At 35.7% G+C, this 26692-nt stretch overlaps 2 protein-coding genes and 1 non-coding gene across 5 annotated transcripts; 1 reads left to right on the top strand and 2 right to left on the bottom strand.

The window, feature by feature from the left end:
- TRNAD-GUC lies at window positions 1-72 on the top strand. The gene has a single exon. It is a non-coding gene; the product is annotated as a tRNA-Asp (tRNA).
- Window positions 73-1689: 1617 nt separating this feature from the next.
- Window positions 1690-10765, bottom strand: LOC122079658 (serine/threonine-protein kinase STY13-like). 3 transcript variants are annotated; one of them, XM_042646307.1, is made up of 7 exons: window positions 10503-10765; window positions 9669-10378; window positions 8956-9088; window positions 8551-8746; window positions 2875-2999; window positions 2627-2785; window positions 1690-2290 (listed from the first exon to the last, which is right to left on the bottom strand). In XM_042646307.1, exons 2-7 carry the CDS (start codon window positions 9797-9799, stop codon window positions 1976-1978), a joined length of 1059 nt encoding a protein of 352 aa, XP_042502241.1. In that variant the 5' UTR covers window positions 9800-10378; window positions 10503-10765; the 3' UTR covers window positions 1690-1975. The 3 variants fall into 3 exon arrangements, with proteins under 3 accessions (XP_042502241.1, XP_042502240.1, XP_042502242.1); XM_042646306.1 differs by having other exon boundaries at window positions 10603-10764; XM_042646308.1 differs by lacking the exons at window positions 9669-10378; window positions 10503-10765 and adding an exon at window positions 9599-9617.
- A 12898-nt stretch (window positions 10766-23663) lies between these two features.
- LOC122079095 (ribosomal RNA-processing protein 8-like) lies at window positions 23664-26178 on the bottom strand. Its single transcript, XM_042645347.1, has 4 exons — window positions 24600-26178; window positions 24403-24517; window positions 24261-24305; window positions 23664-24125 (listed from the first exon to the last, which is right to left on the bottom strand). Exons 1-4 carry the CDS (start codon window positions 24683-24685, stop codon window positions 24057-24059), a joined length of 315 nt encoding a protein of 104 aa, XP_042501281.1. The 5' UTR covers window positions 24686-26178; the 3' UTR covers window positions 23664-24056.
- Window positions 26179-26692: the final 514 nt, after the last annotated feature.

Below are 26692 nucleotides of genomic sequence, written 5' to 3'. Positions count from 1 at the left end.
GTCGTTGTAGTATAGTGGTAAGTATTCCCGCCTGTCACGCGGGTGACCCGGGTTCGATCCCCGGCAACGGCGTTTTTTATAAATATTTTTCATTTTTGTTTATTTTTTATTTTTTATTTTTTATTTTTTATTTTTTATTTTTTATTTTTTATTTTTTATTTTTTATTTCTAACATTGATAGGCCCAATCGAGTCCGACTGACTCGACAAATTTATAAACTCGATTTGAATCGAATCCTTTAAGCCCGATCCCTTTAATATTACTTGTATTTGTTTAATACTATTTGCATTTAGTGCTAAGGCTATGTGATTTATACAGTTGAGATAGTGGTAATTGTTATCTCAATATTCATCTTTTTGATGCATAGTTTAATTGACTGAACTTGCTATACTTAGGTTGTGTAAGCATAGTTTAATTGATTTGAGTTTTGTGGGTTAAAGATCGAATACCTTAATAACTTAGTTGCTTTGCCCATCTTTGGCTTTATCCATTCTAACTATGGAATATTTTTTTGTTATCACATATTTTTCTCATTTTATTGGTATTCCTCTTCAAGGACATTTAAGGGACCAATTTTAAAGAGAACCCCGTTTAAAACCTCGTTTAAAGTTAAATAAGTCTATAGCCCAGTTAAGGCCAATTTATGGCAGCCCGATTAAAGCTTGAGATTGACCAGTCCGATTATTAACCGTATCATGCCCGCGCTAGCTAAGCCCATTTAGTTAAATGAGTGTTTATAGTGCAACCCTAAAAATTGGTTGAACCCGACTAGGCCTGATCGAGACCAGCTTGGCCCGATCGTATGACACCCCTAGTTGCCAGTATTGTTTAAGGGATAAAATCATAAAGAAAATGAACTTTTTAAAAAAAAATAAGGGAAAAAATGATCGAATCAATATAGCCGATATCGATATCAATAACTAAATCCTTGCTTGCATCTGATGTGTCTAATTAAACAAGTTTGATTGGAGAAAAAAATCTGTCACGAAGAAACTTTTGTTTTTAATACTCTAAATAAAACTATTTAGATTCCTTACTATAATTAATCTTGATATTTTTTTTTTTTTTGTAATTTTCATGGGAGAGAGGTCGTTGTTAAGTTGTACAGCCGCTGCACCAGTATAGGGGTCAATGCCAAATTGCATGAGAATCAACAAACATTGGTGGGATGCCTACATTTCATAGAGGTGGGGAGGGTGATCCTTTCTCCCCCTCTATCTAAGCATTCGTTGGTGCCAAATAGCCAATGATAGTTGATATAAGCATATGACAAGTTTTTACGATCAATACAAAAAAATTATAAATTTTTTTTTTTTAAGTTTGAAAATTTCACTTCCCTTCTTTTTAATTCCCCCTGTAACCTACTTTATTATCTACCCCCAACTAAGTCGTAAAGTAGAGCTCCGAAAATCCAATACTATGAAAAAAATGCAAAGTAACTATTGGAGTACCCTAATCATGCTTGGGACGCACACTCGGGGAACACACGCATGGTTTCAAAAGTCATAATCGGATTGGTTGAATTTTTACTTCGTTAATCAATCAAAAATTATTTGAATTGAAATAAGAAATTAGATCAAGACATCATCAAGTATATTAAAATCATGATATAAGAAAAGTCATTATTCTGTTTCTACATTAATTCTAATTCTCTTCATCTCCTTTTAACTTGTGACCATACAGAGCCCAGATCAAAATTAGATTTTGATTGCTGCATAATCATCTATCAGATCAGAAGAATGTTCACAGTAGTCGGAGTTAATTAGGATCACTTACAATTATGTAAATTCACCACTACCAAAGGCTACAAAGCACTTTTTATCTTGGCTACATATCTCAGATACTTCCTGAGACGGATAATCTACACTCTTCTAGATGTATTCACTGGGATTAATTAGAATCTAATTCATTAAGCCCCTCAAGATGCAGGCTGGTATCCTCACAGAAAGGAGGCGCTGCCTTTTTCATCGGGGGATCAGCAACACTGATTGAAGCAGAAAAAGATACCTCTTGACTTGTCTTCCATCTTGGCTTTTGGGGTTTCTCCTAAGCCATCCTGTACTGCCATCAAAGAGCTTGTACCTGGAGACTCCGGTGGAAGGACAGCATTTTCAGAATTGAAAATGCGGGATGGGATCACAGGCTCTGGTGGTGAAATGGTTGAGAGATAACGGAGTAGCATCTGCACTATTTGACTGAAGTTCGGCCGGGCATTGGGGTCCTCTGTCCAGCACGAAGTCAGAATAAGCGCCAAGTCCTCAGGCAGGTTTTCTGCACTGGGCCTCGTATTCTGGAAACAGCAGACTATAATCTTCAGTAATCCATCACATTAGTATCCAAACAACATCAGCTTTGGAGGACTCACAAAACCAAGTTCAAGTATTTATACATAAACTAAAATCAGTTGCCTACCTATAGGCTGAAAAGCTGACTCGGTGATCTCACCATCCAACCTAATCAGCTTTCTAAATAAACCATCCAATTGTTAAATCAATTTTTGGTTCTATATCCTAAAAAGAACCTCCTAATTGGTGGGTCCTAACTCCCACATGCAAGTGGCTTGGTCTTCACTTTAGCATTCCTCTAAAATAAAAAAACGTTTAATGGATCAGAAAAAGATGTTTACTTTAAAAGCGGCTGCATAGGCTGCCTGCAGGTTTGACATGCCTTCGAATGGCAACTTGTTGTGTAATAGTTCCCACAAGACAATTGCGAAGCTGTACGCATCCACCTTGTGGTTATAATGCTTCTTCTCCCCATGCCTCAGTGTCACCGTACTATACAACTGCAAGCAAATAGGAAGGATAATCAAATTAAGATTTCTCAAATAGTCAGTGAGCAAGAAAGTCCAAAACTAGTTCAATAATCATTTACCTCTGGTGCCATCCATCGGTATGTTCCTGTTTCAGCAGTCATCATCTCTGTTAATGACTCCTCCCTTGCTAAACCAAAGTCCACAAGTTTTACTGTTTTGTGGTCTACAGTTAATATCAAGTTTTCTGGGGAAAAGAGAGATTCATTCAGAAATCAGAATTACTAGTTCGCTAACAGGTGTAGGTTATGATATTCAACTGATGCTGGACCATAGAATCCAAATACATCCTTAAATGTAGTACTATCATCAATTAGGATTTCAACAATTAATTCAATCAATCTAAAGACACCATACTTGCACAAAGGCATGGATATATACATAAATGTGCTAATAAAAAATAAAAAACAATATTTAAGCTCCGTTGCAATCCTTAAGAATCATTTTAGGCACCACAGTAAACATGACGAACAAGGAAAGCATAATTACCATTGAGACAGAATGTCACTCCAAGAAAACCAATTGGGTGCAAATAAGAAAATAAGCTTCATGCAGGTGTTGGTTAATTCTACCCAAAAAAAAAAAAAAGCAGGTGTTGGCTAAACAGTGCTAAACATGATCTTTCAATGTTGCGCATGAATTACGTCAATCCAGATAAACCAAAAAAAAAAAAAATTGCTTCATCCTTTCTTTGGAGCACCGACAAAAGTAAACTTGAACAAGTCTAATGCAATTCATAAGATAAATTTTGGAATGAGTTCTGTTAGAAGAGTAATCATGACACAGGTCACAGGATATCATTGAAAATTTAATCCATTACTGCCTAAAATCAACACATGGAAGATACTGACACCTTTGCAGCTTCTCAAAGTTCTCATTGTAGCATACATAGTAGTAAGGAAAGAGTATGCACATGTATATTCACTAGATTGATAGATATTTCACACATTTAGTAAACTCTGTTCCACAGCCCCTTGCAAATGAATATAGAAACCTAAAAAAGCAAGTTGATACATTTTTGGTAACAAGCAAGTTGATACATAGTGAGTAATAAACAAGGACTGGGACTGCAAAAGCAGAATCAATCATCATATAAGCAACTAATCATCCTCGAAAAGAAGCAAGCAAATTAATTTTAATATATTTTCCTGATACTGCTACAACTTTCATTTCTAAAATGTCTCTACCTCCTTTCTAGGTCATAGGCAATGATCAGACATGGCCCATAGTCTCATACGCCAGAGGAACAAAACAATGCCTGCTACCCAATAAATTATGGAAGGAAACTGATGTGGTATCATTTCTGTGGACCAGCCCAAACCCGTTTGAAAGCTTAGACCGGGATGAACCAGTTCCAAATTTAGTTTTGGTCCAGTAGGACATTTAGAGGTTTTATTATTCATTAGATGATCTTGTAACCTTTATTTTTTATGGGAAGTAGGATAACGTAGGACCATTGGTTTCTTTGTTTGAGGTAGTTACCTAGTTTACTACAGTTTCTCTTTTAGAATATGTAGTCTTTCTCATCTTATTTATGTCAATGTAATGGATGGAGATTATTAGATGAATAAATTGAAACCAGTGGAGTGTTGTGTAACTTGTAACCATGGCCTGGAGCTGAGTGTAGGCAAAACGTTCCCTCTTTAGCTCTCATCTTTCTTCTTATTTCATTCACCTCCCATCAAACCTATCCTTCTTCCTTCATGTCTGTTTTCTTCCTTACATCTCTGCATAAGTTTCTTTTAATTTCTGTTAGTACTTCCTGTATTTACTTCCTTCCAGTTATTCACCAATGTTGTTATCGTGGTCTGTTCTGACAACCTAACAGTCCCTCACTGCGTGGACTCGATCTCCCTCACCCCTCCTCCATTGTTCCTTGTACCATGAGCGTGAGCTCTTTATTCTAGGCAATCCAACCCCCTGAAATTTATTCCATTAAACCTTCCTACTGTGAGGTTGAAGCAAGCATCCGGTCCATGTCTTTTTGGTTTCGCCAGATTTGAGTTTCAGCAACTAAAATTTATTTTCCTACTAGTTATTTTGGTTGTTGATAAAGTGGAATCATTAGAACTATAACTTACGATCTATCACCTAAAATCTGAGGTTGATTCATGGTTGCATGAGTGAGATGCATCTTTCAAACCAGGCTCAAGTTTACCTTCATTAGTGCAGGTGTTGTGAGGTTGATGGTAATTTCCACTTAAGGTCATATTGTTTGTTATTTACACAAGGCCCTCCTTTACAAAGTTTCCTTCCATTTTAGCTTCTCCATTCATATTCCAGATTCAGACTTCTCTTTTAAACTTAATACCCACTCCATCCTTTATTTACCTGCCCCTTCATAAATGAACCGAAACTTCAGCATATTTTCATTTTGCCACCAAACCCTTGGGTTTTCTAGTATTTTTGTGGGCCCAAAGCAGGGTTTCGTGACCTGGATTACATTAGAAACATTACATTTATGTACAATTTCACATGGCAACACTCCCCTAGTGGGAAGGCCTGCCTAGAGTTAGATAAAATTTATACCGCACTTATTCCAGTCCAACAGTAGCATGGGGATTTCATTTCACAGGCTACCAGCAGTTTGGTGTCTAATCTACCTTCCCTCGTGACAAGAAGGTTCTTCACAGAAAAGCCTTCCTTCTTTGCAACTCTGGCACATTTATTATTCCTATCAACTTGGAATTTGGAAGTTCTATAAACCCATATACATAAGGAATCATTAAATAATGTTTTATATAAAATTTAAATTTACATACATTTAAACATTTGATACTGTTCATTACCTCGAGCCAAGTTCTGCCACAATCCTTCTAACCCAACCCAAGACAACTCCATCTAACGTATAGAATTTAGTTAATTCAGTTCCTTATCACAAGATACCTTTACTAAGGCTCTCTTTGGTATGATTTCTATTTGTATTTATGAACTACTTTTTAGAAATTATTTGTGACAATAAATAATGGACCACAAATAGTATTCCTTCGGTTCCTATTTATAATAGATTATATAAGAAGAAAATAGGTTTCAGTTTTCACCTTCAACTTTGAGCTTCGAGCGAGAGAGATGATAGGATTTGGAGTTTTTTATTGGAAAAGTATAAAACATACTGAAGTTACATATTTACCATTGATTTTGAGTAGTTTAGCACACGTGCTCATTTAAGGTAGTAAAAATCAACATAAATGATTTGTTGCCACAAATCACAAATAGCTTGAGAGTAATTTGTTATTTGTGATTTATTCTAATTTATTATAAATAGAAGTAAGTGCTATAAATTATACCAAACACTTGTAAAAATAGAAATAAGTCAAATAAATACAAATAGAAATCAAACCAAAAAGAGCCTAAGAACAACAGGTTTTCAACGACAGACATCTCAGAGAATACAGTGACTAAAAGGCATACCAAAGGAGTAAAGGTTATAAAGGCCTGCTAAATGCTAATGAGAACCCAGACTTGGTGATCACCATCCTAAACACATGAATTTTAGGTCACTGCAAAGAAGATTATATACACGAGCTTGACTCTCAAATCTGTTTTGGTGACTGGGTCCTGAGTTGAAAAGTTTGAACAGTCAACAAAACCTCCCAAACCATTCGAAACCACCTAGACAAAATGGGTCCACAGAATCTTTTGTACGGGATAAGCAACTCGGTTGTGATGATCCACCCACTTTGTTGAACAATTCACCAGGTCCATGGTCAACCTGTAGCACTCAGGATGTGCCTCAGAACACAGGCATTGATGGAGTACTACATCTATGACATTGAGGAGGATCTGAATGACAACAATTTTCCATTAAACTGTAGGTCTTAATGGTGAGCCTCACATTAATTTTGAAACCCTTGGTCAATAATGCATCCACGGTGCATGCTCATCAGCAAACCTTGCATTAGATAATTTCATCTTTCAACCAATAGTCTCTCCATGTCTCTGCTTCAGCCACTTCCATCTCATCCCAACATCAAAATGGCCTTTCTTTATTTCAATAACACATGTCAAATAATCAAAAGATCCTTATCAAATGCACTCCCTTCAAGCTTCAACTGAACCAAAATATTTATTCATGAGACCAAGACCACAAATATTCAAACTTTTTCCTAATGAACACTGTCTCATACATCAACTTTGAAACAGTGGTCAAATGAGGCAAAGGTAGCACTAAGAAGCCTTTGCATAAAACATTACAAGTACAGTTAGCTGTTTCTCTATTCCGTCAAGGTGAATGAGGTTAAAAGGGTAACTAAGCAAATTAATGATAATATCTAGACTGTAGCCTGAAATTTTAACACAATTTTGCAATCCTAGAAGCCAGCAATTGGTTGGAGACAAACTAAATCATGTAGATATCTTGGATATCCTGGTGATCATACATCTATAAATGTTTGAAACTTCCATCTTGATGACCAACCATAAAGAAAAGCTGAGAATGCATTGGATGCGTCTTTAGTTGTTTATAGCTCCAACTCAGACATTCAACACAAGTGCATATACTACGATCAAACTCAATGGCTCCATGCCTCCATACCTTGACATGGAGCTTCACAAACATTTGGAATGGTTGATGGTAGTACACAAAAAAAAAGTGCAACTTGATCACTTTGACGGCAGGACTGAAATCTATTCTATGAAGAAAGAATACGTATATAAACTTATCAAATATGCATCTTAATGTTTATATTAAAAAGCTTTAAAAAACAACACTACCTATTCAACAGCCAAGTGCACCTGGGTATGTAGGCACCAAGAAACAAACCCAGCTCAAATGAGTATATAACTGCACATTTCAAAGGCCACATAAAGCTCCCTAAAACTAAGTAAATCAGATCAGTCTTAATTGTCAAGAAATAAAAATATTAGCTGAAAAAAACAATAGGCTTTCCAATTTTGACAATAGTGTAGGAACAACCTTCAAGCAAGGACAGCTTCTAAAACATGTTATTTAAAGAAATTAAACACAACTAAAACATTTTGTGAATTACATCTGTTAGCTGTCTCTTCTGATATGAGATTCCCATTTAAATGGCTGGAAGAATGACGTCTGTTACACTCCACGAGCCTCTAGCTGTGGACCCATATGATCCACTAATTAAAAGACAGATAGATGTTAATGAAGTTAGTAGTGCACATGGGTATATTCAAAACTATAAGTTACATTAGGATTATGTGTAAATCAGTATTCAGAGAGTTACTCGTAGTTACAGGTTTTTTTAGATCTCATCAATATATTGTGAGATCTACAAGAAATTCTGAACCCAATAAATCTCCTCTTTTCTCCCTTCTTTTCTCTGTCTACCACCATTTGATAATCTGATTCGGTTACAATAGAAATTGGTGAGATCTCTTACCCCTTTCAAAATTTAACAAGGAACATTTAGTCCTCTGTGCAAATTATTGGCAACATAGATAACAATACATTTGAAAAAAATAAAAAAAGTTGTTTAGGATCACATTTGTGAACACTAAGAATATCAATGCACTTAAAAGAAAGTTCAAATGGTCCCCTCTAACCTACCATGATCATTTATTTCGTGGTCATCATACCTTTTAGTGTTTCCAACTCTTTAAGTTGAATCAAGTCCCCAACAAACAAAAGTAATGAAGGTCCACTTCAGTTGGTTTGAACACAATGATCAAAGGGTTGAAAATGCCAACTAATCACTACAGCATGAGTAGAATGCCAATCATGTTACTTAGAAATTCGAAAGATACCAATACAAATGATAACTTACCCGGTTTCAGATCACGGTGAATAATGCCATGTAAGTGCAAGCACTCCATTGCCCGAGCAATATCAAGTGCGAAACCAACTGCTACACGTGTGTCCAAGCACCTGGGCCGCATGTTCAGCAGATACTTACGCAATGAACCTCCCAACAAAAGCTCAGTTACAACCACCATAACAGGCTCCTTACAAGCCCCAATAAACTGTTGATAAACAATAAGCAATGTCAGTTTTAGATGCTTTACAAGGTCCCAAGTACATGATATTAAAATCTATAACCCACTAAAATTAGACATCGAAGGAGAACAAACCAAATTTCAAAACACAGAAAAAAAAAAAAAAAAAAGACACCAAACTATTATTTAGTAACTACTAGGTTGTCGATATCCATTGATAAAGTAGTTAAAACGACCTTAACTAAGTTTTTGTGCTGAACTTTGGACAACATTGCAACCTCTCTTGCAAACCGTGCTTCTCTCTTAGCAATCTCCTCAGGGGTCTCGCCTCTATGGACAATTTTAATAGCAACATTCTGGTTTTTATATCTGCATAAGCAGAAAAACTTAATGAGATAACTGTGATGCAAGTAGAAAAGAAAATTAAGCAAGTCAATTGTGAGCAATAAGAAAACCCTCCAAGTAAATGTAAGCAATATGAAGTTCTTCCCCAAAAAATAATTATAATAATAAGAAAGGAAAAATTTCGAAGTCTGATCCAGTGATGTAACTCAAGATCATTAAGACTGAAGCAATTTGAAAATCAGGGAAGGGAAAGGGGTTTCAGAAATCAAAAGAATTGCAAAACAGAAATCTGGGGAGATATTTCCTGAAGAAAACCGCAACTTTCCTATTCGGAGAACGTAATCTTTCTAAGAAAATTTTCCGGAATAGGATTTTCTGATCTGAGCAATTAAGATTTCCAAAACCCAAAGAAAAAAAAAAAAGGAAGAGGAATTTCAAGATTAACAAGAGCTAGTGTCAATCAAAATGAAAATATCCAATGAAAACGACATTGGGTTTCTCCAAAAAAAAAATTGAAATTGTTAAGTTACAGACTAGGTCACTGACGCCAGAATATCACAATCCACCCTCCATACAAAAACGCAAAGAGCCTTTGCTGACTTACTTTCCTTCGTATACTTTGGCATGAGCTCCCTCTCCAATTCTTGGTCCAACAAATAGATGTTTGGGATCGATCAGCCACTTGGCATCCAAACGGAACTCGTCGACTGAGTAGAAGTCATTACCAGATTCCATCTTACTAAAATGGTAAGAGGATCTACCGTCTATCTAGCAAGGGACCCTTGTACCCATCAGCCATTCATAGTAAAGCGATTTCAAAAACAAAGACATCGAAAGGCCTACTTATGTGGATAAGGTCACGTGAAGCAGAGAACCATTAAAAGACACATTCTGTTCTCCTCGCATGGCCGCTTTCCAACACAAACCCGTCTCTCAAGAATCAGGAACAGAGATCAAAAGGAAGCAACAAACAGATGCTTTTGTTGAGGGGGCAAAGAATAAAAACCCACATGTCGGAGAGAAAGAAAGAGATCCCCAAAGACAACAACCCAGGAAAAATGAGGAAAACAAATCCGAAACCCAACAAGCTCTCTCAGAAACAGAGGATAGAAATATTCATTGGGAACAGAACAAAATTCCCTGAAATGCCACAGCAAAGTACAAGAGGAAAGGAAGAAATGAGAAGATGGGAAGGAGAAAGAGGAGAACCAATCAAAGAATCCTTAACAAACACTGGAAATCCTCATCAAATCCCGACTATATAACCTGAAAGTCAGTTGGGTAGGAAGCGGATCGAGTTTATTTTCTCTCCATCTGCAGAAAAAGTCATGGAAGGAACAGGGGTTTTGTCAATAAGTGAAAAATAAATAATATTTCTTCCTTCGAAGAAAGAAACGAAAAAATAACGGAAAGGAATGAGAGATTAGACTTTTGATACCATTTCAGAGATTACTTATAAGAAAAACTAAAGACTCTGAGAGCCCAAAAATAAAAACTATTCAACAAGTGCACATGCAGAGTTCAGAGTGATCCTCAACCTGGGGACAACCCCACTACCAGAAAGAAATGCTGGGACGACGACACCCAAATGGCCAAATCCCAATCACTCCCACAGAGCCACAGACACCTTCTGCTTCACTATTATTTGTTCTTTGGTTCTCTCTCCTCTCTCTTCTCTCTTCTCTCTTCTCTCTTCTCTCTTCTCTCCTCTCTACTCTCTCCTCTCTCCTCTCTCCTCTCTCCCAACCCTTTTGATGTTGATACACATGTACACTTGGGCACTCGTGTCCCTCATTTGATTGATCAGAGTCATCAGACGGTGGTAATAAAAATCTTATTTTGATTTAAGGGAGAATACAATTGCACTTACGGTGCATGAGAAACTAAAATCCAAACTAATGATATTTTGGTGTTTCGTGGGCCGTCACTGGCTCTTCTGCGTACCACGTGGAACATGTTTTGATTCAAGTGGTACAAAAGGAAGGGTTGTGATCCCAAGGTCCTTGTGTACAAGGAAGAAAAGTCAAACTTGCTTTTACCATTGTTTGGGGAGTTGCATATAACAAGGCTATGTTTGTGTAGCGAAGGGAAGAAAAGAAAAGAGGAAAAATATATCTATAGATATATATATACATATATATATATATATATATAAATAAGAAAAAGATAAAAAAAAGAGAAGAAAAGAAACGAAATGGTGAGAAAATAAAAAGAGTATGCATGTTTGGTAACCAAGAGAAAAAAAGAAAACAAAAGAAAAAAATTCAAAAAATTTTGAATTTTATGAGAGAGATAGACACATAAAAAATCATTGTGTAATCATCTATTTTTTGTCTCATTATATTTTCATATTTTCTTATATTTTTTATAATATTTTATTTATTATAGTAAAAGAAAACTTTACAATTTCCAAGAAGAAATTTGAATTTCAAGAATCTTCTCTTGGGTGAAGACATACCAAGTGCAAAGAGAAATTCTTAACCTAGGAATATTTCTTTTCTTTTCATTTCTTCTCTTCTCTTCTCTTCTCTTCTCTTCTCTTCTCTTGGCTACCAAACACAACAAGAGTTTAAACCCTGATCTATGATCCATCAAGCCTTTTTTTTTTTTGGGTAAACCCATCAATCAAGCTTTTGCAGCCATAGTTTTAACCTATGTTTGGAAGCTAAGGAAAAAGTTGAAGCTAAGGAAAAGTTGAAAAAGAAAAGCATTAAAAAAAAAAAAAATCGTTGTGTAATTCTGATTTTTGTATTGTTATGTCTTTTGTATTATTTTTTTTTTCTTTGCTTTTAAACAACATTAGTGCACGATATCGGATTGGAAATGGGAGGCCATATTGGATGCTTTCGCCTATTTTGATGATTTTACTTTCTATCCTACTATAGTACCATATCATTGATTCGATATTGATGTGTTGCCAGAAATCAATATGATATTAATTCCTAAAATTAAGTTTGCATGTGATTCTAGGCCATTAGAATCTCTTCATCTCCTCTTTTCCTTCCTTCCACCCCCCCCTCTCCCTCCGATGGGTATTTAAAATTTTAGACTTCACAAACATAAATATTGTCCATAACTCTAGTTGCCTATATTGTTTGCATAGGTTGACATGGATTTAGTTCAAAGTATCAGTGACAATATTGATCATCATCAATATCAATAAATAATTGTTGTATCTAATTGATGTTCAATACAAATCAAAATAAAATTTTTAATAAAAAAAATATAATCGTTAATTCATTACTCCACATAATTATATTGCTAACTCCAAATCATTGCATATATTGATTATAAAAATTTACTTTGCTTTGTATCTAATTACATTGGATTCTTGCTATGGAAAAATCCACTGGATTTTCTTACTGGAAAATAAAAATTCTATTAGAGTTGAAGAGTAAAACATTTAAAAAAAAAAAAGTCATTGTTACTAGATATGGAACGAAATTTAAGTAGCTTATACAATCATGTTGGATAATCATTACCAAAAAATATTTTATAGGTTAAAAAACGTTTTGACTACTTCTCTTTTTGATTTTTCTTTTAACGAGAAAGAGTCATTTAAAGATGTACAACCATACAGTGAAACAAGGAAATAATTTTCCCCCAAAAGGCCAAAGGTGACGCATAATAACCTTAGTGGAAACAATTTATCCACAATGACATTTTAATCTTTTTATATAATTAATATATTATATAGGTGAAAATGTTAGTTAGATGCCAATTTATTTGATTGGCATAGAAATTTGCCATATGGCATATTGGATTTTTTTTTTTTTGGGTAAATACCATACGGCATATTTGATGGATTCCAAACTTTTGTGAACAAGTATACTCATAGGTCTTCTAGTTTTTGGTCACATGTCGAGTTTCAATTCAAATAGAATTTGTCTAAATTCATTTGGTCCTACATAAGTAGGAAAGGAAAGTGAAATCAGTTTAAATTTAAATAAAAAAAAAAGATTTTTTAAAAACAATTTGACTACTTTTTAACTCTTATTAAATATACTTGTCAAACTTCTAAATGAAATCCTTAATTTACTTCTTAAATCCAAAGAATTTGATCACGAAATATAATAAAATTTAGGTGGAGAGTTTTCTACAAGGACAAAGTAAGAAGAAATTTACACACTACACCAATAAGGGATTGAAAAATTGTATCATCTGTATGGGGTTCACATGGGACCCACATTGTTAGATTAAGAGATAAACTATTAGTGTAGGTCCCACTATTTATTATGTGAGAAGGGTATAAAGGAATCTGTATAGGGGATGTGTATGCTTCCCTTTTCCCTAAATTTTAAAGGTAATAAATTGTTGGCTAGTCTTTTTTTCTTTTCTAATGAATTGCCCAATGTAACTTGACTCACGCACACTAGACGGGTAAGGGGAATGATAGGGAGAGGAAGGAATACACTAGATACAAACTCACACAACCATGTGATGGAGTCAATCCACTAACCTCCTGACGCTTGCTCTTCAAGAGCAAAAGTTGCAAGCCAGTGAGGTAGGCACTAGCCCTTGTACTAATCCAAGGATCAATGAGAGCATAAGAAAGAGTATATACATGGATGGGATTATATTATTTATTTCTTAAGGGTAGAATGATAATTTCGTGCTTTCATGTGACTAGACACAGGGATAATGTGACATGTTAGATCAAACACTAAGAAATACAAAAAATAAAGAGACAATAGATCCACATAACACAAAGATTTAATGAGGTTTATACACTAGGGTGGTGTGTTACGTCATCGGGCGAAGAAGAAGATGTTTCACTATGTAGAAGAGAGATTACACCCAAGTAGCGGTGAGAAAATTAGCCCTGAAACCCTAGCTCGAAAAACCCCCTAAGTACAATGACTTTCTCAACAAGCAACAGTATATTATATATACTCCAAGTTGCGGGTCGACCCATTGAGTTGCGGTTGATCCAGTCGAACCATACCACAGGGGCTATATCCCCGCACCCCTATACAAGATCAGTGATAGGCTCTGCGCTTGGGCCTATCAGCCCAACCCCTTTATTTCCATCACAGATCTCATAAAAACTTTCCATTCGGGTCATCACCATAATATGTCGAAGCGGGTCAATCTTCAAAACGGGTCAAGAATTCGAGACAAACTTAACAAATCTCCACCTTGGCTTGAATTCTCCTCCAACAAATGAACAAATAGCTAAAATCTTCATCTTCTCCAATAGCCCTCCAAAGGGTTGAACTCAAACACGACAAACACCAAGTAAGTTCCAGCAATGCTCGAACTTACCAACACATAAAGGCTTAGTCAACATATCAGCTGGATTGTCTTCAGTACCAATCTTCAACACTTTAATACTACATTGAGCAATTATCTCTTTTATGAAATGATACCGAACATCAATGTGCTTTGTCCTCTCATGATACATCGGATCTTTAGTCAAGTGAATAGTACTCTGGCTATCACAATGGACAATAGTCACCCCATAATCCATGCTGAGTTCTCCCAACAAACCTCTGAGCCAAATAGCTTCTTTAATTAGTCACTACCATATACTCTGCTTCAGTAGTAGATAATGCAGCTGTAGCCTGTAAAGTAGTTTTCCAACTAACCGTACTTCCTCCAAGAGTAAATACATAGCCTATGAGTGACCTCCTCTTGTCAAGATCACCTGCATAATCTGAATCAACATAACCAGATAAACTATCACCATTCCTCCCAAACTCCAAACAAACACCAGAGGTCCCTTTCAAGTACCTAAGTATCCACTTCACTGCTTCCCAATGAGCTTTACCTGGACATGACAAATATCTACTCACCACACTGACAGAAATGTCAGGATGAGTGCAAACCATAGCATACATAACGGAGCCAACTGCACTAGAATATGGAACACGTGACATGTACTCCACCTCTTCATCTGTCTTAGGTGATAGAGTAGTTGAAAGTCTAACATGAGGTGCAAGAGGAGTAGTTACAGATTTGACATCTTTTATGCCAAAACGATTCAATACCTTCTTAGTGTATTTCTGTTGAGATAACCACATCTTTCCTGTTTTTATATCCCTCTTGATCTCCATACCAAGGATCTTCCTTGCTGCCCCTAAATCTTTTATCTCAAATTCAGAACTTAATTGTTCTTTCAACCTATTGACCTCATTCATATCTTTTGCGGCAATCAACATATCATTAATATAAAGTAACAATTATATAAATGACCAATCAGAGAGCTTTCTGAAATAAACACAACAGTCATATTGACACCTGGAGTATCAAAAACTAGTCATAACTGAATCAAAAATTTTATACCACTGTCTTGGAGACTGTTTCAAACCACATAGGGACTTCTTCAATAAGCAGACATGGTCCTCTTTACCTTCAATAACAAACCCTTCAAGTTGATGTATATAAATCTGTTATTCTAGTTCATCATGCAAGAATACTATTTTCACATCAAGTTGCTCAAATTCCAAATCATGCATAGCAACTAAAGCAAGTAGGACACGAATAGAACTATGCGTAACAACAGGTGAAAAAATATCATCAAAATCAATTCCTTGTACTTGATTGTAGCCCTTTGCAACCAAACATGCCTTGTACTTAGCATCTTCAACACCTGAGGCAGATTCCTTCTTCTTGAAGACTCATTTGCAATCGACATTTTCTTCTCTATTCTCGGCTTGACAAGCTCCCAAGTCTAATTTTTATGAAGAGATTCTATCTTCTCATTCATGGCAATCAACCATTTTATAGAATCAATTGAAGTAACAGCTTCAGAATTTGTTGTAGGCTCATTATTTTTAATTGTATCTGCAATAGATAATGTATAAGCAATAAATTTAGCATGCCCATACTTTTATGGTTGTCTAATTTTCCTCCTTGGTCTATCCTTGGCAAATTCTCTTGAGCATAATCTCCTTCAGTAAAAGTAGGCAGTTGAACTGAAGTAGATTGTGCTTTGTTTGAAGATGAACCACTAATTTCAAACTCCACATTCTCTCTAGATTTTTTTTTTTTTACCTTCATCACAACGGACATGAGTTTCTTTCCTAGGATGCAACATAACAGATTCATCAAAAGTAACATATCTGCTAATAAGAAATTTTGGAGATATTGGATCAGGACACCACAACCTGTATCCTTTCATTCCAGATCCATACCCAAGAAAAATGCATTTCTTAGCCCTAGGTTCCAACTTCCCTTCATTTACATGTGCATAAGCAGGACATCCAAATACTTTTAAATTTGAGTAGTCTGCAGGTTTACCTGACCAGACTTCTTATGGAGTCTTGTACTCAATAGCTATGCAAGGAGATCGATTCACCAATAAGGTTACTGTGTTAACTGCTTCTGGCCAAAACTCCTTACCCAATCCTGCATTTGATAACATACACCTCACATTTTTCTAACAATGTTCTATTCATAAGCTCTGCCACTCCATTCTGTTGGGGTGTTTTAATAATTGTATGGTGTCTTGCAATACCTTCATTTTTGCAAAACTTATTAAAGTCACCTTCACAAAAATTTAGGCCATTATTGGTTCTCAACATTTTAATTTGTTTTCCGGTCTGCTTTTCAAGAAAATTCTTCTATTGTTTGAAAGTGACAAATACTTCATTTCTATACTTCAAGAAATATACCCAAGCCTTCCTAGAGAAATCATCAATGAAAGTAAGCAAGTACCTTGCACCAGCCCCCTTTGAAGCAACCCTGGAGGGCCTTCATAGGTCTGAATGAATGTAGTCCAAAGTTCTCTTGGTTCTGTGAATAGCAGTACTGAAACTGACTTTTTTCTGCTTTCCAAACACACAATGCTCAGAGAACTCCATTATTCTCGTACTCTGACCACACAACAAGCCCTTTTACTTAATGATGCCATCATTCTTTCACTCATATGGCCTAACCTCATGTGTCATAAATTTGTGATATCTGATTCGGACATAGATGATGAAGCTGTTGCAATAGACCTAGTGACTATAGTACCCTGCAACATATACAAACTGTCAACCTTGATTCTTTTCGTCAACAAGAGAACACCATTGCTGATCTTCATGACTCCACTTTTAGCTGTATACTTGCACCCATTTGAATCAAGAGTGCCTAAACTGATGAGATTCTTCTTCAAATCAAAGATATGCCTGACATTAGATAAGGTTCTAACAATGCCATCATACATCTTGATATTGATCGTTTACATTCCAATAGTCTTATAAGAAGTATTATTTTTTATCAACACAACTCCACCTTGAACTGATTTGTATATGGAGAATCATTCAGGATTGGGACACATATGGTAGGAACAACCAGAGTCAAGAATCCATTCATCCTGTGATCTAACTCTGTCATCAGTCATTAAAAGCATATCAGACTCACTCTCATCTTTAGCAATACTAGCTCTTACAGAATCATCTATTTTCTATTGATTTTGAGCACCACAACCTGCTTTCTGCTTATTTAAAAGCTTATAGCATTCAGATTTATCATGTCCCTTTTTTTTACAGTAATTGCAGGTCAAATTATTGTGCTTAGATTTTGATCTAGCCTTCTTTTGGTCACCATCTGAACCCCTTTTATTCGTGCTCCCTCTAGCTACCAAACCAACACTATCAGATTTATTGATAGACGTTAATTCATCATCAATCTTCTGCTTGCTTTGCAGATTCGTTTTGACATCCTCAATAGAGATTGTATCTCTACCATAAATCATAGTATCCCTAAAATGCTTATAAGATGGAGATAGAGAACATAACAATAATATGGTCAAATCTTCATTGTCTATTTTAACATCTATCATTTTCAAATCAGTAACAATATAATTGAACTCAGATATGTGGGATTTAATAAAGGTAGAGATTCTCTAACTTGACCCATAATTCTGCAGTCGTTTTCTATGAGAGAACTTCCTGTAGAACATCATTCGAAAGACACAACTGAATAACTGAAAGGGTTTTATCATCCAAATCGTTTCAATCATCATCTAACATAGTTACAAGTTTTTTCGTCTTGCCAAATAGAGTTTTCTTCAAACCCTGCTACGTGAGAACAACAATCATTCGAACTTGCCATAATTAAAACTGATGTTGTCGAACCTATCAATATCGTATTTCGTTGAAGCTATGGATCGAAGTAACCCAAAGCTCTAATACCATTTTGTTAGATCAAACAACAAGAAATACGAAAAATAAAGAGACAATAGATCTGCACGACACAAAGATTTAACGAGCTTCATACACTAGAGTGGTGTGCTATGTCCTCGAGCGAATAAGAAGAAGATGTTTCACTATGTAGAAGAGATATTACACCCAAGAAGCGGCAAAAAAATTCACACTGAAACTTTGGCTCGAAGAACCCCCAAAATACAATGACTTTTTCAATAAACAACAGTACATTATATATACTCCAAGTCACGGGTCGACCTATCAGGTCGCTGTCGATCCGGTCGCACCATACTATAGCCCCCGCACCCCCATACGAGATCAGTGATGGGCTCTGCGCTTGGGCCTATCAGCCCAAACCCTCTGCTTCCATCACAGATCTCAAAAAACTTCTCATTCGGATCGTTACCAAAATATATCAGAGTGGGTTAATCTTCAAAACGGGTTAAGAATTTAAGACAAACTTAACATAACCAAATAACCTTATTTTTTCCAAATTTTTAAATATTTTAGTGTCAGATACAAAATAATGTTAGATAGTAATTACAAAAATATTGTTGAACTTTTTTTTATGTGATTTAAATGTTATAATTAGGAGGGGAAAAAAAAGTCAACTAACTCATGTAGACCGAATAGATGAACTTAGAACCCGTTCCCATCAAAGTAGGACCAAACATTAAATTTCGTCCCTACTAAGGACCTAAATTTCATCCATTTTTAACTATTCAATGCCACAATGGACAAGTGCCTATGATGCGGTAGAACTACTCTAAGAACAAATTAAGAGCCAGTACTCTCTCTCTCTCTCTCTCTCTCTCTCTCTCTCTCTCTCTCTCTCTCTCTCTCTTGGGTACAAAGTACTTTCCTCTCAAATGATTAGGATGAATTGGGAATTGTGTGGATAGACGTACGATCTTAGGTCTGATTCTCCATCTGTGCATATGCGATTTAAGTGGAGACCGTGACGATGGGTTACTACACTAGTCTCCCCGAGGATTAATCGAGGTGCGCATAAGCTGGACCGAACACCTTGGTTAACCAAAAAAAAGAATAAGGTTTACCCTGATTCAAATTATTTGATATATATATATATATATATAGAGAGAGAGAGAGAGAGAGAGAGAGAGAAGTGTACATTATAAGATATGTTGCCGTACAGAATAGAAGTTTTGAATATGGAAAATATGGCCATTGTGTAGCTTCTAATAATTAATAATGTACTATGGCATCTAAAAGTAATAACAATTATATAGTATTTGAGAGAAAATCTATATGTGACCAAGATGGTTCTAACTAATTATTGTAATCATTCGTTTTTTAATCCTTGGTCATATTTTCTATCTTTTTAGTGGATACATATTTTTTTGTAATTTCCTCTTCTCCCTCTCTTATTATTTTAATAAGGTTAGATCAGGTGCGAAAATTACAACATCATTATATGATGGCAAAAAAAAAAAAAAAAAAGATTACAAAGAGACAAACCCATTATTAATTATGAACTATGGAATCAAATTAATTTGCATGGTCATCAATGGAAAAAAAAAAAAAATTGTGCACTATAATTATTGTTACACCTTATTAAATTGTACCAATTGCAGTGGCGAGCCTCTGGTGCAGTAGGTAAGTTGCACCTTTGGATGGTAGGCGTTATAAGAGAAGAGAACTATGTCTTACTCTATGTTAACTACATGATGAGAGGAAATGGTATTGAAGCACCACCAAGGGGCCTTCTCTATAGGATGGAAAAGGCTAAAGAGGAAGAGTGGGAGGTAGACAAAATATAAAAAGACTTGGAGGAACTCGGGAATCTTAGGTTGAGCACTAGTACTGCTTTTTGGCCTTGGATCCCCTCCCCCTCCCCCTCCCCCTCTTTTTCTAGAAACTGCACATTTTTCATTTAACTCCTGTAAAGCTAACAACAATCTAATTACTTTGGTAACAAAATATTTCCTATAAGGTAATGAATAGGAAAAGTTTGATCATGGAACCCAATTGCGCCACTATTACAACGTGTTCATTGATCATAGGTTCAAAACTTAAAAACAATCTCGCTTGTAGAGGGTAAGATTGCATACATTTTGTTCCTCTCAAACCTTACAGTAATGAGAACCTTGTGCGCTAGGTTTATAGAGAAACACCACATTTAAATATGTCGCAATCATAGCCAATATTTCCATAATGTTTAGTTTGACTTGTACGAAATGCAAGGTCCTATTATATAAATATATACAGAGAAAAGATGCTACCCGCTTACGTGTGTTTACGTTTATGTAAGGAAAAAAACGACCGCTGCCCTGCAATTTAAGAGTTGAAAGATGAAATCAGTGTAAGGGAGACTGTAGTGTTAGGTTTGCTGCGACTTTGTTAGCAGATATCTTCTGCAAGTTGCAACGTCGAATTTGCGCGTATGGAATTAAAGAGAATCTTAAAGCGAAGGTTTGCGCGTAAGTTGTTGGATTAAAGGCTATATGGAATGGAGTATAGGGTCTATAGACTATAGAGTCAATGAACCTTTATAATTTGGTGGTAGACGTAACCTCCTTTCAGCTGTTAATGCTTTTATGGTTGGTGGGGTTGTTCAAGTGGGCTGTGGGTCACAGTGATGGAATATGGAAGTCTGGGACTCCCCCTGTTTGACCCTGAAATGCTCATCTTCTCGCCAATTGCAATAAAGTCGGTGTATTAATAACCTAGTGGGCCTAGGATCAGATGGTGAAACCTCACTATTGAGAATTGTCTGGTTGAGGAAAATTTTGCCCTATCTTAGATAAGGTAAAACTCCTTTTTCCACAAAAGAAAAAAGAAAAAGACTCAAATGGACTAGCAATCCATTGTAAAATGTCATATACACTTCCCCCTCATTTCAGTGTTTTCCTCTAATTAAGGGATGTGAATTTATAACTGAAATCATTTATTAAAATCGAATCGATCTGTTTACATCAAAATTAAAAAATCGTTTAGTAAATGATACGGTTATGGTTTCAAGTTTTAGACCGATTAGCTAAACAGATTGTGTCGATTTCAACCACGAAACCCGTTGATTTCAAATCGAATTGAAACCATTTAAATCAAATTGTTTTAAACTGTTTAAACTGTTAAAATCGATCCGACTAATCTGTATAACAATTAAATAAAGAAGGGACAGTAATCCGTATAACAATTAACAATTAAATTAAGTGCCCATCCTACTTTGGTATGATTTATTGCAATTCAGTTCAAGTTTAGGCTTTAGATCATAAACTTGTAATCCATATATATTACTATGTTATTATGTTATTATGTTATCATAGATGGGGTGTTTTGGCTAAACCACTTGTCATTTTAATATTTTATGTTGTAGAAGGCTGGATTTGGATGTTGTATGATATTAGTTCTAAATGTTTGAGAATGGCCATGCAAAGAAATAACACTAGATTATCAAATTAAGACATACCATTGTTAATATAGAATCTCTTATTTGTGGTTGTCAATTATTTTTTGATAAGCTTATGATCTTCAGTTTAGAGATGGTTGCAAGTTATAACAAATTTGATTGTGAACCGTTTTACAAACTGTATGGAATAAATCGAAATCGAAACCGTTTAAAACCGTGAAACCGACACTATTTAGAAACTGTGAAAACCGAAACCGTTTACTAAACAGTCACAGTTTCAGAAAGTGGAACCGTTTAGTAAATGGTGCGGTTATGATTTTAGTCAAATAAATATGAACTAAACTGACCCACACCGTTTAAACCGAAACCGAACCGATTAACACCCTTACCTCTAATACTCTCTCCAAGGTTCAAAATTTCTACCCTTAAAATGATAATAGGGGAAAAGATCCCTATTTGGTTGTGCGCCTCTATGTCCAAACACAGGAGCTGGTGAAAAGACCACCTTGCCCCCTAGTTAGATGCTTGTGCACCTCCCCTAGTTAATTCCATCATTGGTGCACTAGCCATTCGATTAGATAGCATTCCTCAGTCCATAGTAATAATAATAGTAATGAAGGAAAAAAAGAAAATTGCCTCGTCGCATGGCCCTTGTGTCATACATAAAGGTGCACAAATTACCTATTCAACCCATGTGAAATAAAAAAAATCTAATTCATGTCGAAGTCTCTATGCACACTCTCATTGGGCCCATGTAGGAGCAAAGGGCCACACAACTAGGTACCGATTCTCTTGCCTTAATAATAATAATAATAATAATAGTAATAATAATAATAATAATAAGAAGAAGAAATAAATAAATAAATAAATCATTGCATTAAGCAAGGGGCTTAGGCTACGCCAACGTTCTCTCTCTCTCAGCCCATGTTGACAAATCATGTCCTACTCTATGTTGTTGGTTGGCTCCCCACCTTGTCAACTCAATAAACCTCTCCCTCATAATAATAAAGATGAAATGCCACTCCACGTTGTCATGACAAAATTTCCAATGACTTTATCGCACCAAAAAAAAAAAAAAAAAACCAAGTCCATCAAATTTTTATCCTATGGAAGAATGATTTGACAATTCCAATAATTGAACAGAGAGTCACACCTTGAGAATTGAGACCGACACCTAGACCTCATGGGGGCTTAGTGTTATCCAATTCCACCTGCGCTAGGTAGCTTTTTACTTCTAAGTTCTATTTTGCCACTGCAAACGAGACTGAAACTTGACATGTAAACAAAACTAAAGATCAGTCTTTGACAAAAAAAATTTAAACCCCATCCAATATACCACATGACATTTATTTGGCTGACCAGATAAACTTTGCACTAATAGTTTATTAACTTGTGAAAAAGAGCACTATAAGATCAAACTAAGTGAAGAGAAGGACATATATGAGCAGGAGACTTAATAATCAATACACCCAGTTGGGGTGATCCACACGCCAAAAACATCTCAAATGACAAGGCACTGTTCTACTATGACTAATTCAACCTGGACTACTAGAGGTAGAAGGGCGATCATGATCCACGAGTTATGGTACCCAGTGATGAATTAAAGTCCTCGAACCTTTCTCATCAAAGTTGCTAACTTCCCAGTTTTAGCTTTTAAGTTTGGGCAGTGCCTTAGATACCAAATGATGCAAAGTTTTCCTTTGCAACCCATCTTGAATTTCTTTTACATCAGGCGAACTATAAAGCTCAAGAGTGCAGAGTTCATCCAAATGCATTCGCCCATCCTCCATTAAAAGTGTTTTTCTTAATACAGCTTCCACAATGGCCTTCACATCAGGCAAACTGCAAGCCCAAGAATACAGATTTTGTCCAAGTGCAGATTTTACAATTAGGAGCTCTTTGGTAACTTTGGTTAATACAGGTGAATCTTCTCTCGGTTGTGGCGGAGTGGAAGAGACTAAACATTAGTAAACCTCTTTATGCACCAAGAATGTGGACCTACAAGGGAGGAGAAAGGGAGAGTGGGGAAAAAGGACTTTGTTTTTCTCTCTTCATTTTGATCTATTTTTGAGGTACTACTGAAACTGATCTTGAGTTGGTGAAAATTCTGAAAGTTGAAGAGGTTATTATAAACAAAAAAAATAATGATAAATGTTAAGGTTACAAGATATTGACTGATTATACTTGTATGGGATCCAAATAATGTAAAAGCCTGTATTAACATCAATTTATATCCTAATGTGTATTGCACATTCCTTTAATGGTGGATGAAAACAATGGTCCTTCAAATGAGCTCCACGATCATTAGATTGATGCAATACGATGCAATGAACAACTCACCATTGGATGGTCTGCATCCATGAATAGCAGCAATAGTTAAAGGTGAAATGCTGGTGGAAAAGTCACTCACATGCAAGTCCCCCCACTATAGGAAGGTGCGCCGAAGGTTCACAAATGTCAACAACCCGAAAAGTCCAACACCACTGTCTTAGCGACGCTTATACAGGCAAGGCTTCAGCTCAGGCCATTCGATTTCCTTTTCTCGACATGGTTTCTCCTGCAGAAAATGACAGAAATGTGCAACTTAATGAATTTCTGTCTGCACATGCCCTTCCATAACAGTATAAAACTGGGTCAAAAGAAAACCCAAGATCATTTTCATCTAAGATTCAAAACGATGAAGCTACCAAACCTTCTTCTTGAAGAAAAACAAAACAAACATCTTATTTGAGAAATCCTGCACATAATACAAGTCAGTGAGTACAAAAAATAATTTTTATTTTATTCTACTTTTATCTTTTTTCTTTTTTACAGAGGGTAGGAGCCTGAGAGACCTTAGAAATTAGTTTAAATCCAAGTTCACAGATTGCCTTTGAAAAACTATTTGGGTCTGCTCCTCCAGTGTTTGGATCAAGCCTACTTTTTACTTCTGCTATCAAAAGCCAGCCACTGCATGACACTGAAAATCAGTTCACTACCAATAAAAGGATACAACTGTAACTGGTCTAATAGGAATTGTTCTAGTGCAAACCATGGCTTAAGAACTCTCTGTGCTTCCTGTAGGTAATTTGGGAAGTTGGTTCCCATGAGTGAAAGACAAAAAACAGCAACATCCATTGATGACGAATCAAGGGGAATCTGCAAGGCAATGTGAGCAACTGCATGTTAGTGGAGAGTGCAAGAAGATTAAGAGTAGATAATACCAATCCACTGTGACTCTACTCAATGGTATGCTTTGAAATATGCTGTGCAAATGTACGAGAACATAAAACAGATCATCAGTTCATGATTGGACAGCGACTCCAGTCAATGGTATGTTTTGAAATATGCTATATGCCTTTGTTATATCCTATAAAACCTTCTATTTCTCAATAAACTCTAGTGGTGAAAAGAGATTGGAAGACGAGTATAAAATCAGAAAAACAGGAATCTCCTAGACCAACACAGACAGCAATTGTGGCACACATACACCAACTGAGCTGTATGTTCATAATTCATTGACTTTTCCCTTTTAATATTAGCCATCAAAAGTACAAACCATTTTAATGCAAAGAGATGGCCTTACTTCCACCAAGTGAAGTGCTTTTGGACTGAATCTAGAATGATTCAAGGTAATGCAGTCAACATGTAGCCCTATTAATGCTGCAAAGTTTACTCTTACAGAATAATCCTGGGTCACTTAAATTGCTTTGCTACATGACTCGATAAAAACATCAAATAAATGTGTTTTTGCCCGCCCTTAATTTCCTAGCATTTTCCATGAAGCATGGTTGGTTTCAAACCGCCTAATAAGGTTTACCACATAGCACCATTGAATCATCTCTCTGCTTTCTATGCCCTGCTCTACAGTTTTTCCTTCCTTGTGGATGATTGAACCAAGATCAATAGAATGGCCACTGGGTTATCCTTAATCATCAACTGAAACCATTCATTTCTACTCCTATTTTCCAAATTTCCTTCTGTACCATCTTGCTTAACTTCAGCTTGTTTTAAAACTTCAGCATTCTAAAGCACTATCAATAATTCTAACATAGTGACCAGATCATCAGGTGTGGATGTGTGGTGGTGGCATGGAGAGGAATGGAAATCATCAGAGCCTAAAAATTTTCAAAAGATATTGAGGTTTAGGGCACTGCCAGAGCATATAGCCATGCATGTGAGTTAATAACATGTCTTCTTGTCTATACATAGTGGAGGGTGGTCTAAGGCGCTATAAAATGAGGAAAAGAGAAAGAGAGGGAGGTGGTGTCAAACAGGTCTGAAATGCACCCATTGGTAACTGCTTTTTGAGCACTATGAAAGGGCCACTAGGTGATATGGGCACTAAAGAACTTCGCATTGCTGGTATAAAACTTCCATTAAAAGTCTTTTTTATTATTCTAATATTATCTTCAGATGTGGATATTTTTAAATTACTTAGCTTTTGTCCTATATCATCAAGTTCTCTGGTAATTTTGTTATTCATATTTATTTCTTCTAATTTCTTTAATATTTTAATTAATCCTATTATGATTAGATTATTTTGTGTTATTAAAATCTGATCATGAGTTGCAGGTGGTTTATATGTTGTTAAGCCTTGATTTTCTAAAGATAATCCTAATGAGAAATCTTGTAATAAATTTCTTAATTCTGTTAATTCTGGTTCTAAATTTGTTTTTTATATATTTTGGTAATTCTTTTATTTTTAATTGAAAATCTGGTGCTACATAATATAATGCTTTATTATTTGATAAGTCTACTTCTGTCATGGCTAGTAGGGCTTGTCTTAACTGGGTTTTAAGATCCCATCTTTCATCTATTAAACAAATCAGAACTTTCGTTCCTACCTTTTTTCTAGCAAAACCTTTAATTCCTATTATAAATAATCCTAAGTGAAAATATCTTTTATTTTCTAATAAAAGTTGTCTTATTGATTCTTGACTAATTACATCAATGGTTTCTACTTCATCATTTGAAACTGATAAAGTAACTTCTTGATATCCTGAGAATAAACTGGTGTCTCTTAAAAATCTATTATGTGCATATAATCTTCTTGGGTTTACCATACGGGCTTGTTGTGTACTAAATCTGGTAATATCTGATTCAACATCTATTATTTCTTCTAACTTGATATCTTCACTATTA

This window comes from Macadamia integrifolia, chromosome 5, assembly GCF_013358625.1.
Source record: "Macadamia integrifolia cultivar HAES 741 chromosome 5, SCU_Mint_v3, whole genome shotgun sequence".
NCBI lineage: Eukaryota > Viridiplantae > Streptophyta > Magnoliopsida > Proteales > Proteaceae > Macadamia > Macadamia integrifolia.
Note: the sequence above shows the minus strand (reverse complement) of the source record. Positions and strands in the feature narration are given on the sequence as shown.

What these genes read in the sequence shown, in the direction of transcription:
- LOC122079095 (XM_042645347.1), bottom strand. Translation starts at nt 24,685, where the DNA reads ATGGATGTTGCTGTTTTTTGTCTTTCACTCATGGGAACCAACTTCCCA. An exon ending in GATTTAAACTAATTTCTAAG is followed by an intron (nt 24,306 to 24,402) that starts GTCTCTCAGGCT and finishes TATTATGTGCAG; the next exon opens with GATTTCTCAAATAAGATGTT. An exon ending in TGTTTTTCTTCAAGAAGAAG is followed by an intron (nt 24,126 to 24,260) that starts GTTTGGTAGCTT and finishes CATTTTCTGCAG; the next exon opens with GAGAAACCATGTCGAGAAAA.
- LOC122079658 (XM_042646307.1), bottom strand. Translation starts at nt 9,799, where the DNA reads ATGGAATCTGGTAATGACTTCTACTCAGTCGACGAGTTCCGTTTGGAT. An exon ending in GCCAAAGTATACGAAGGAAA is followed by an intron (nt 9,089 to 9,668) that starts GTAAGTCAGCAA and finishes CTGCTTATGCAG; the next exon opens with ATATAAAAACCAGAATGTTG. An exon ending in AGCACAAAAACTTAGTTAAG is followed by an intron (nt 8,747 to 8,955) that starts GTCGTTTTAACT and finishes GTTTATCAACAG; the next exon opens with TTTATTGGGGCTTGTAAGGA.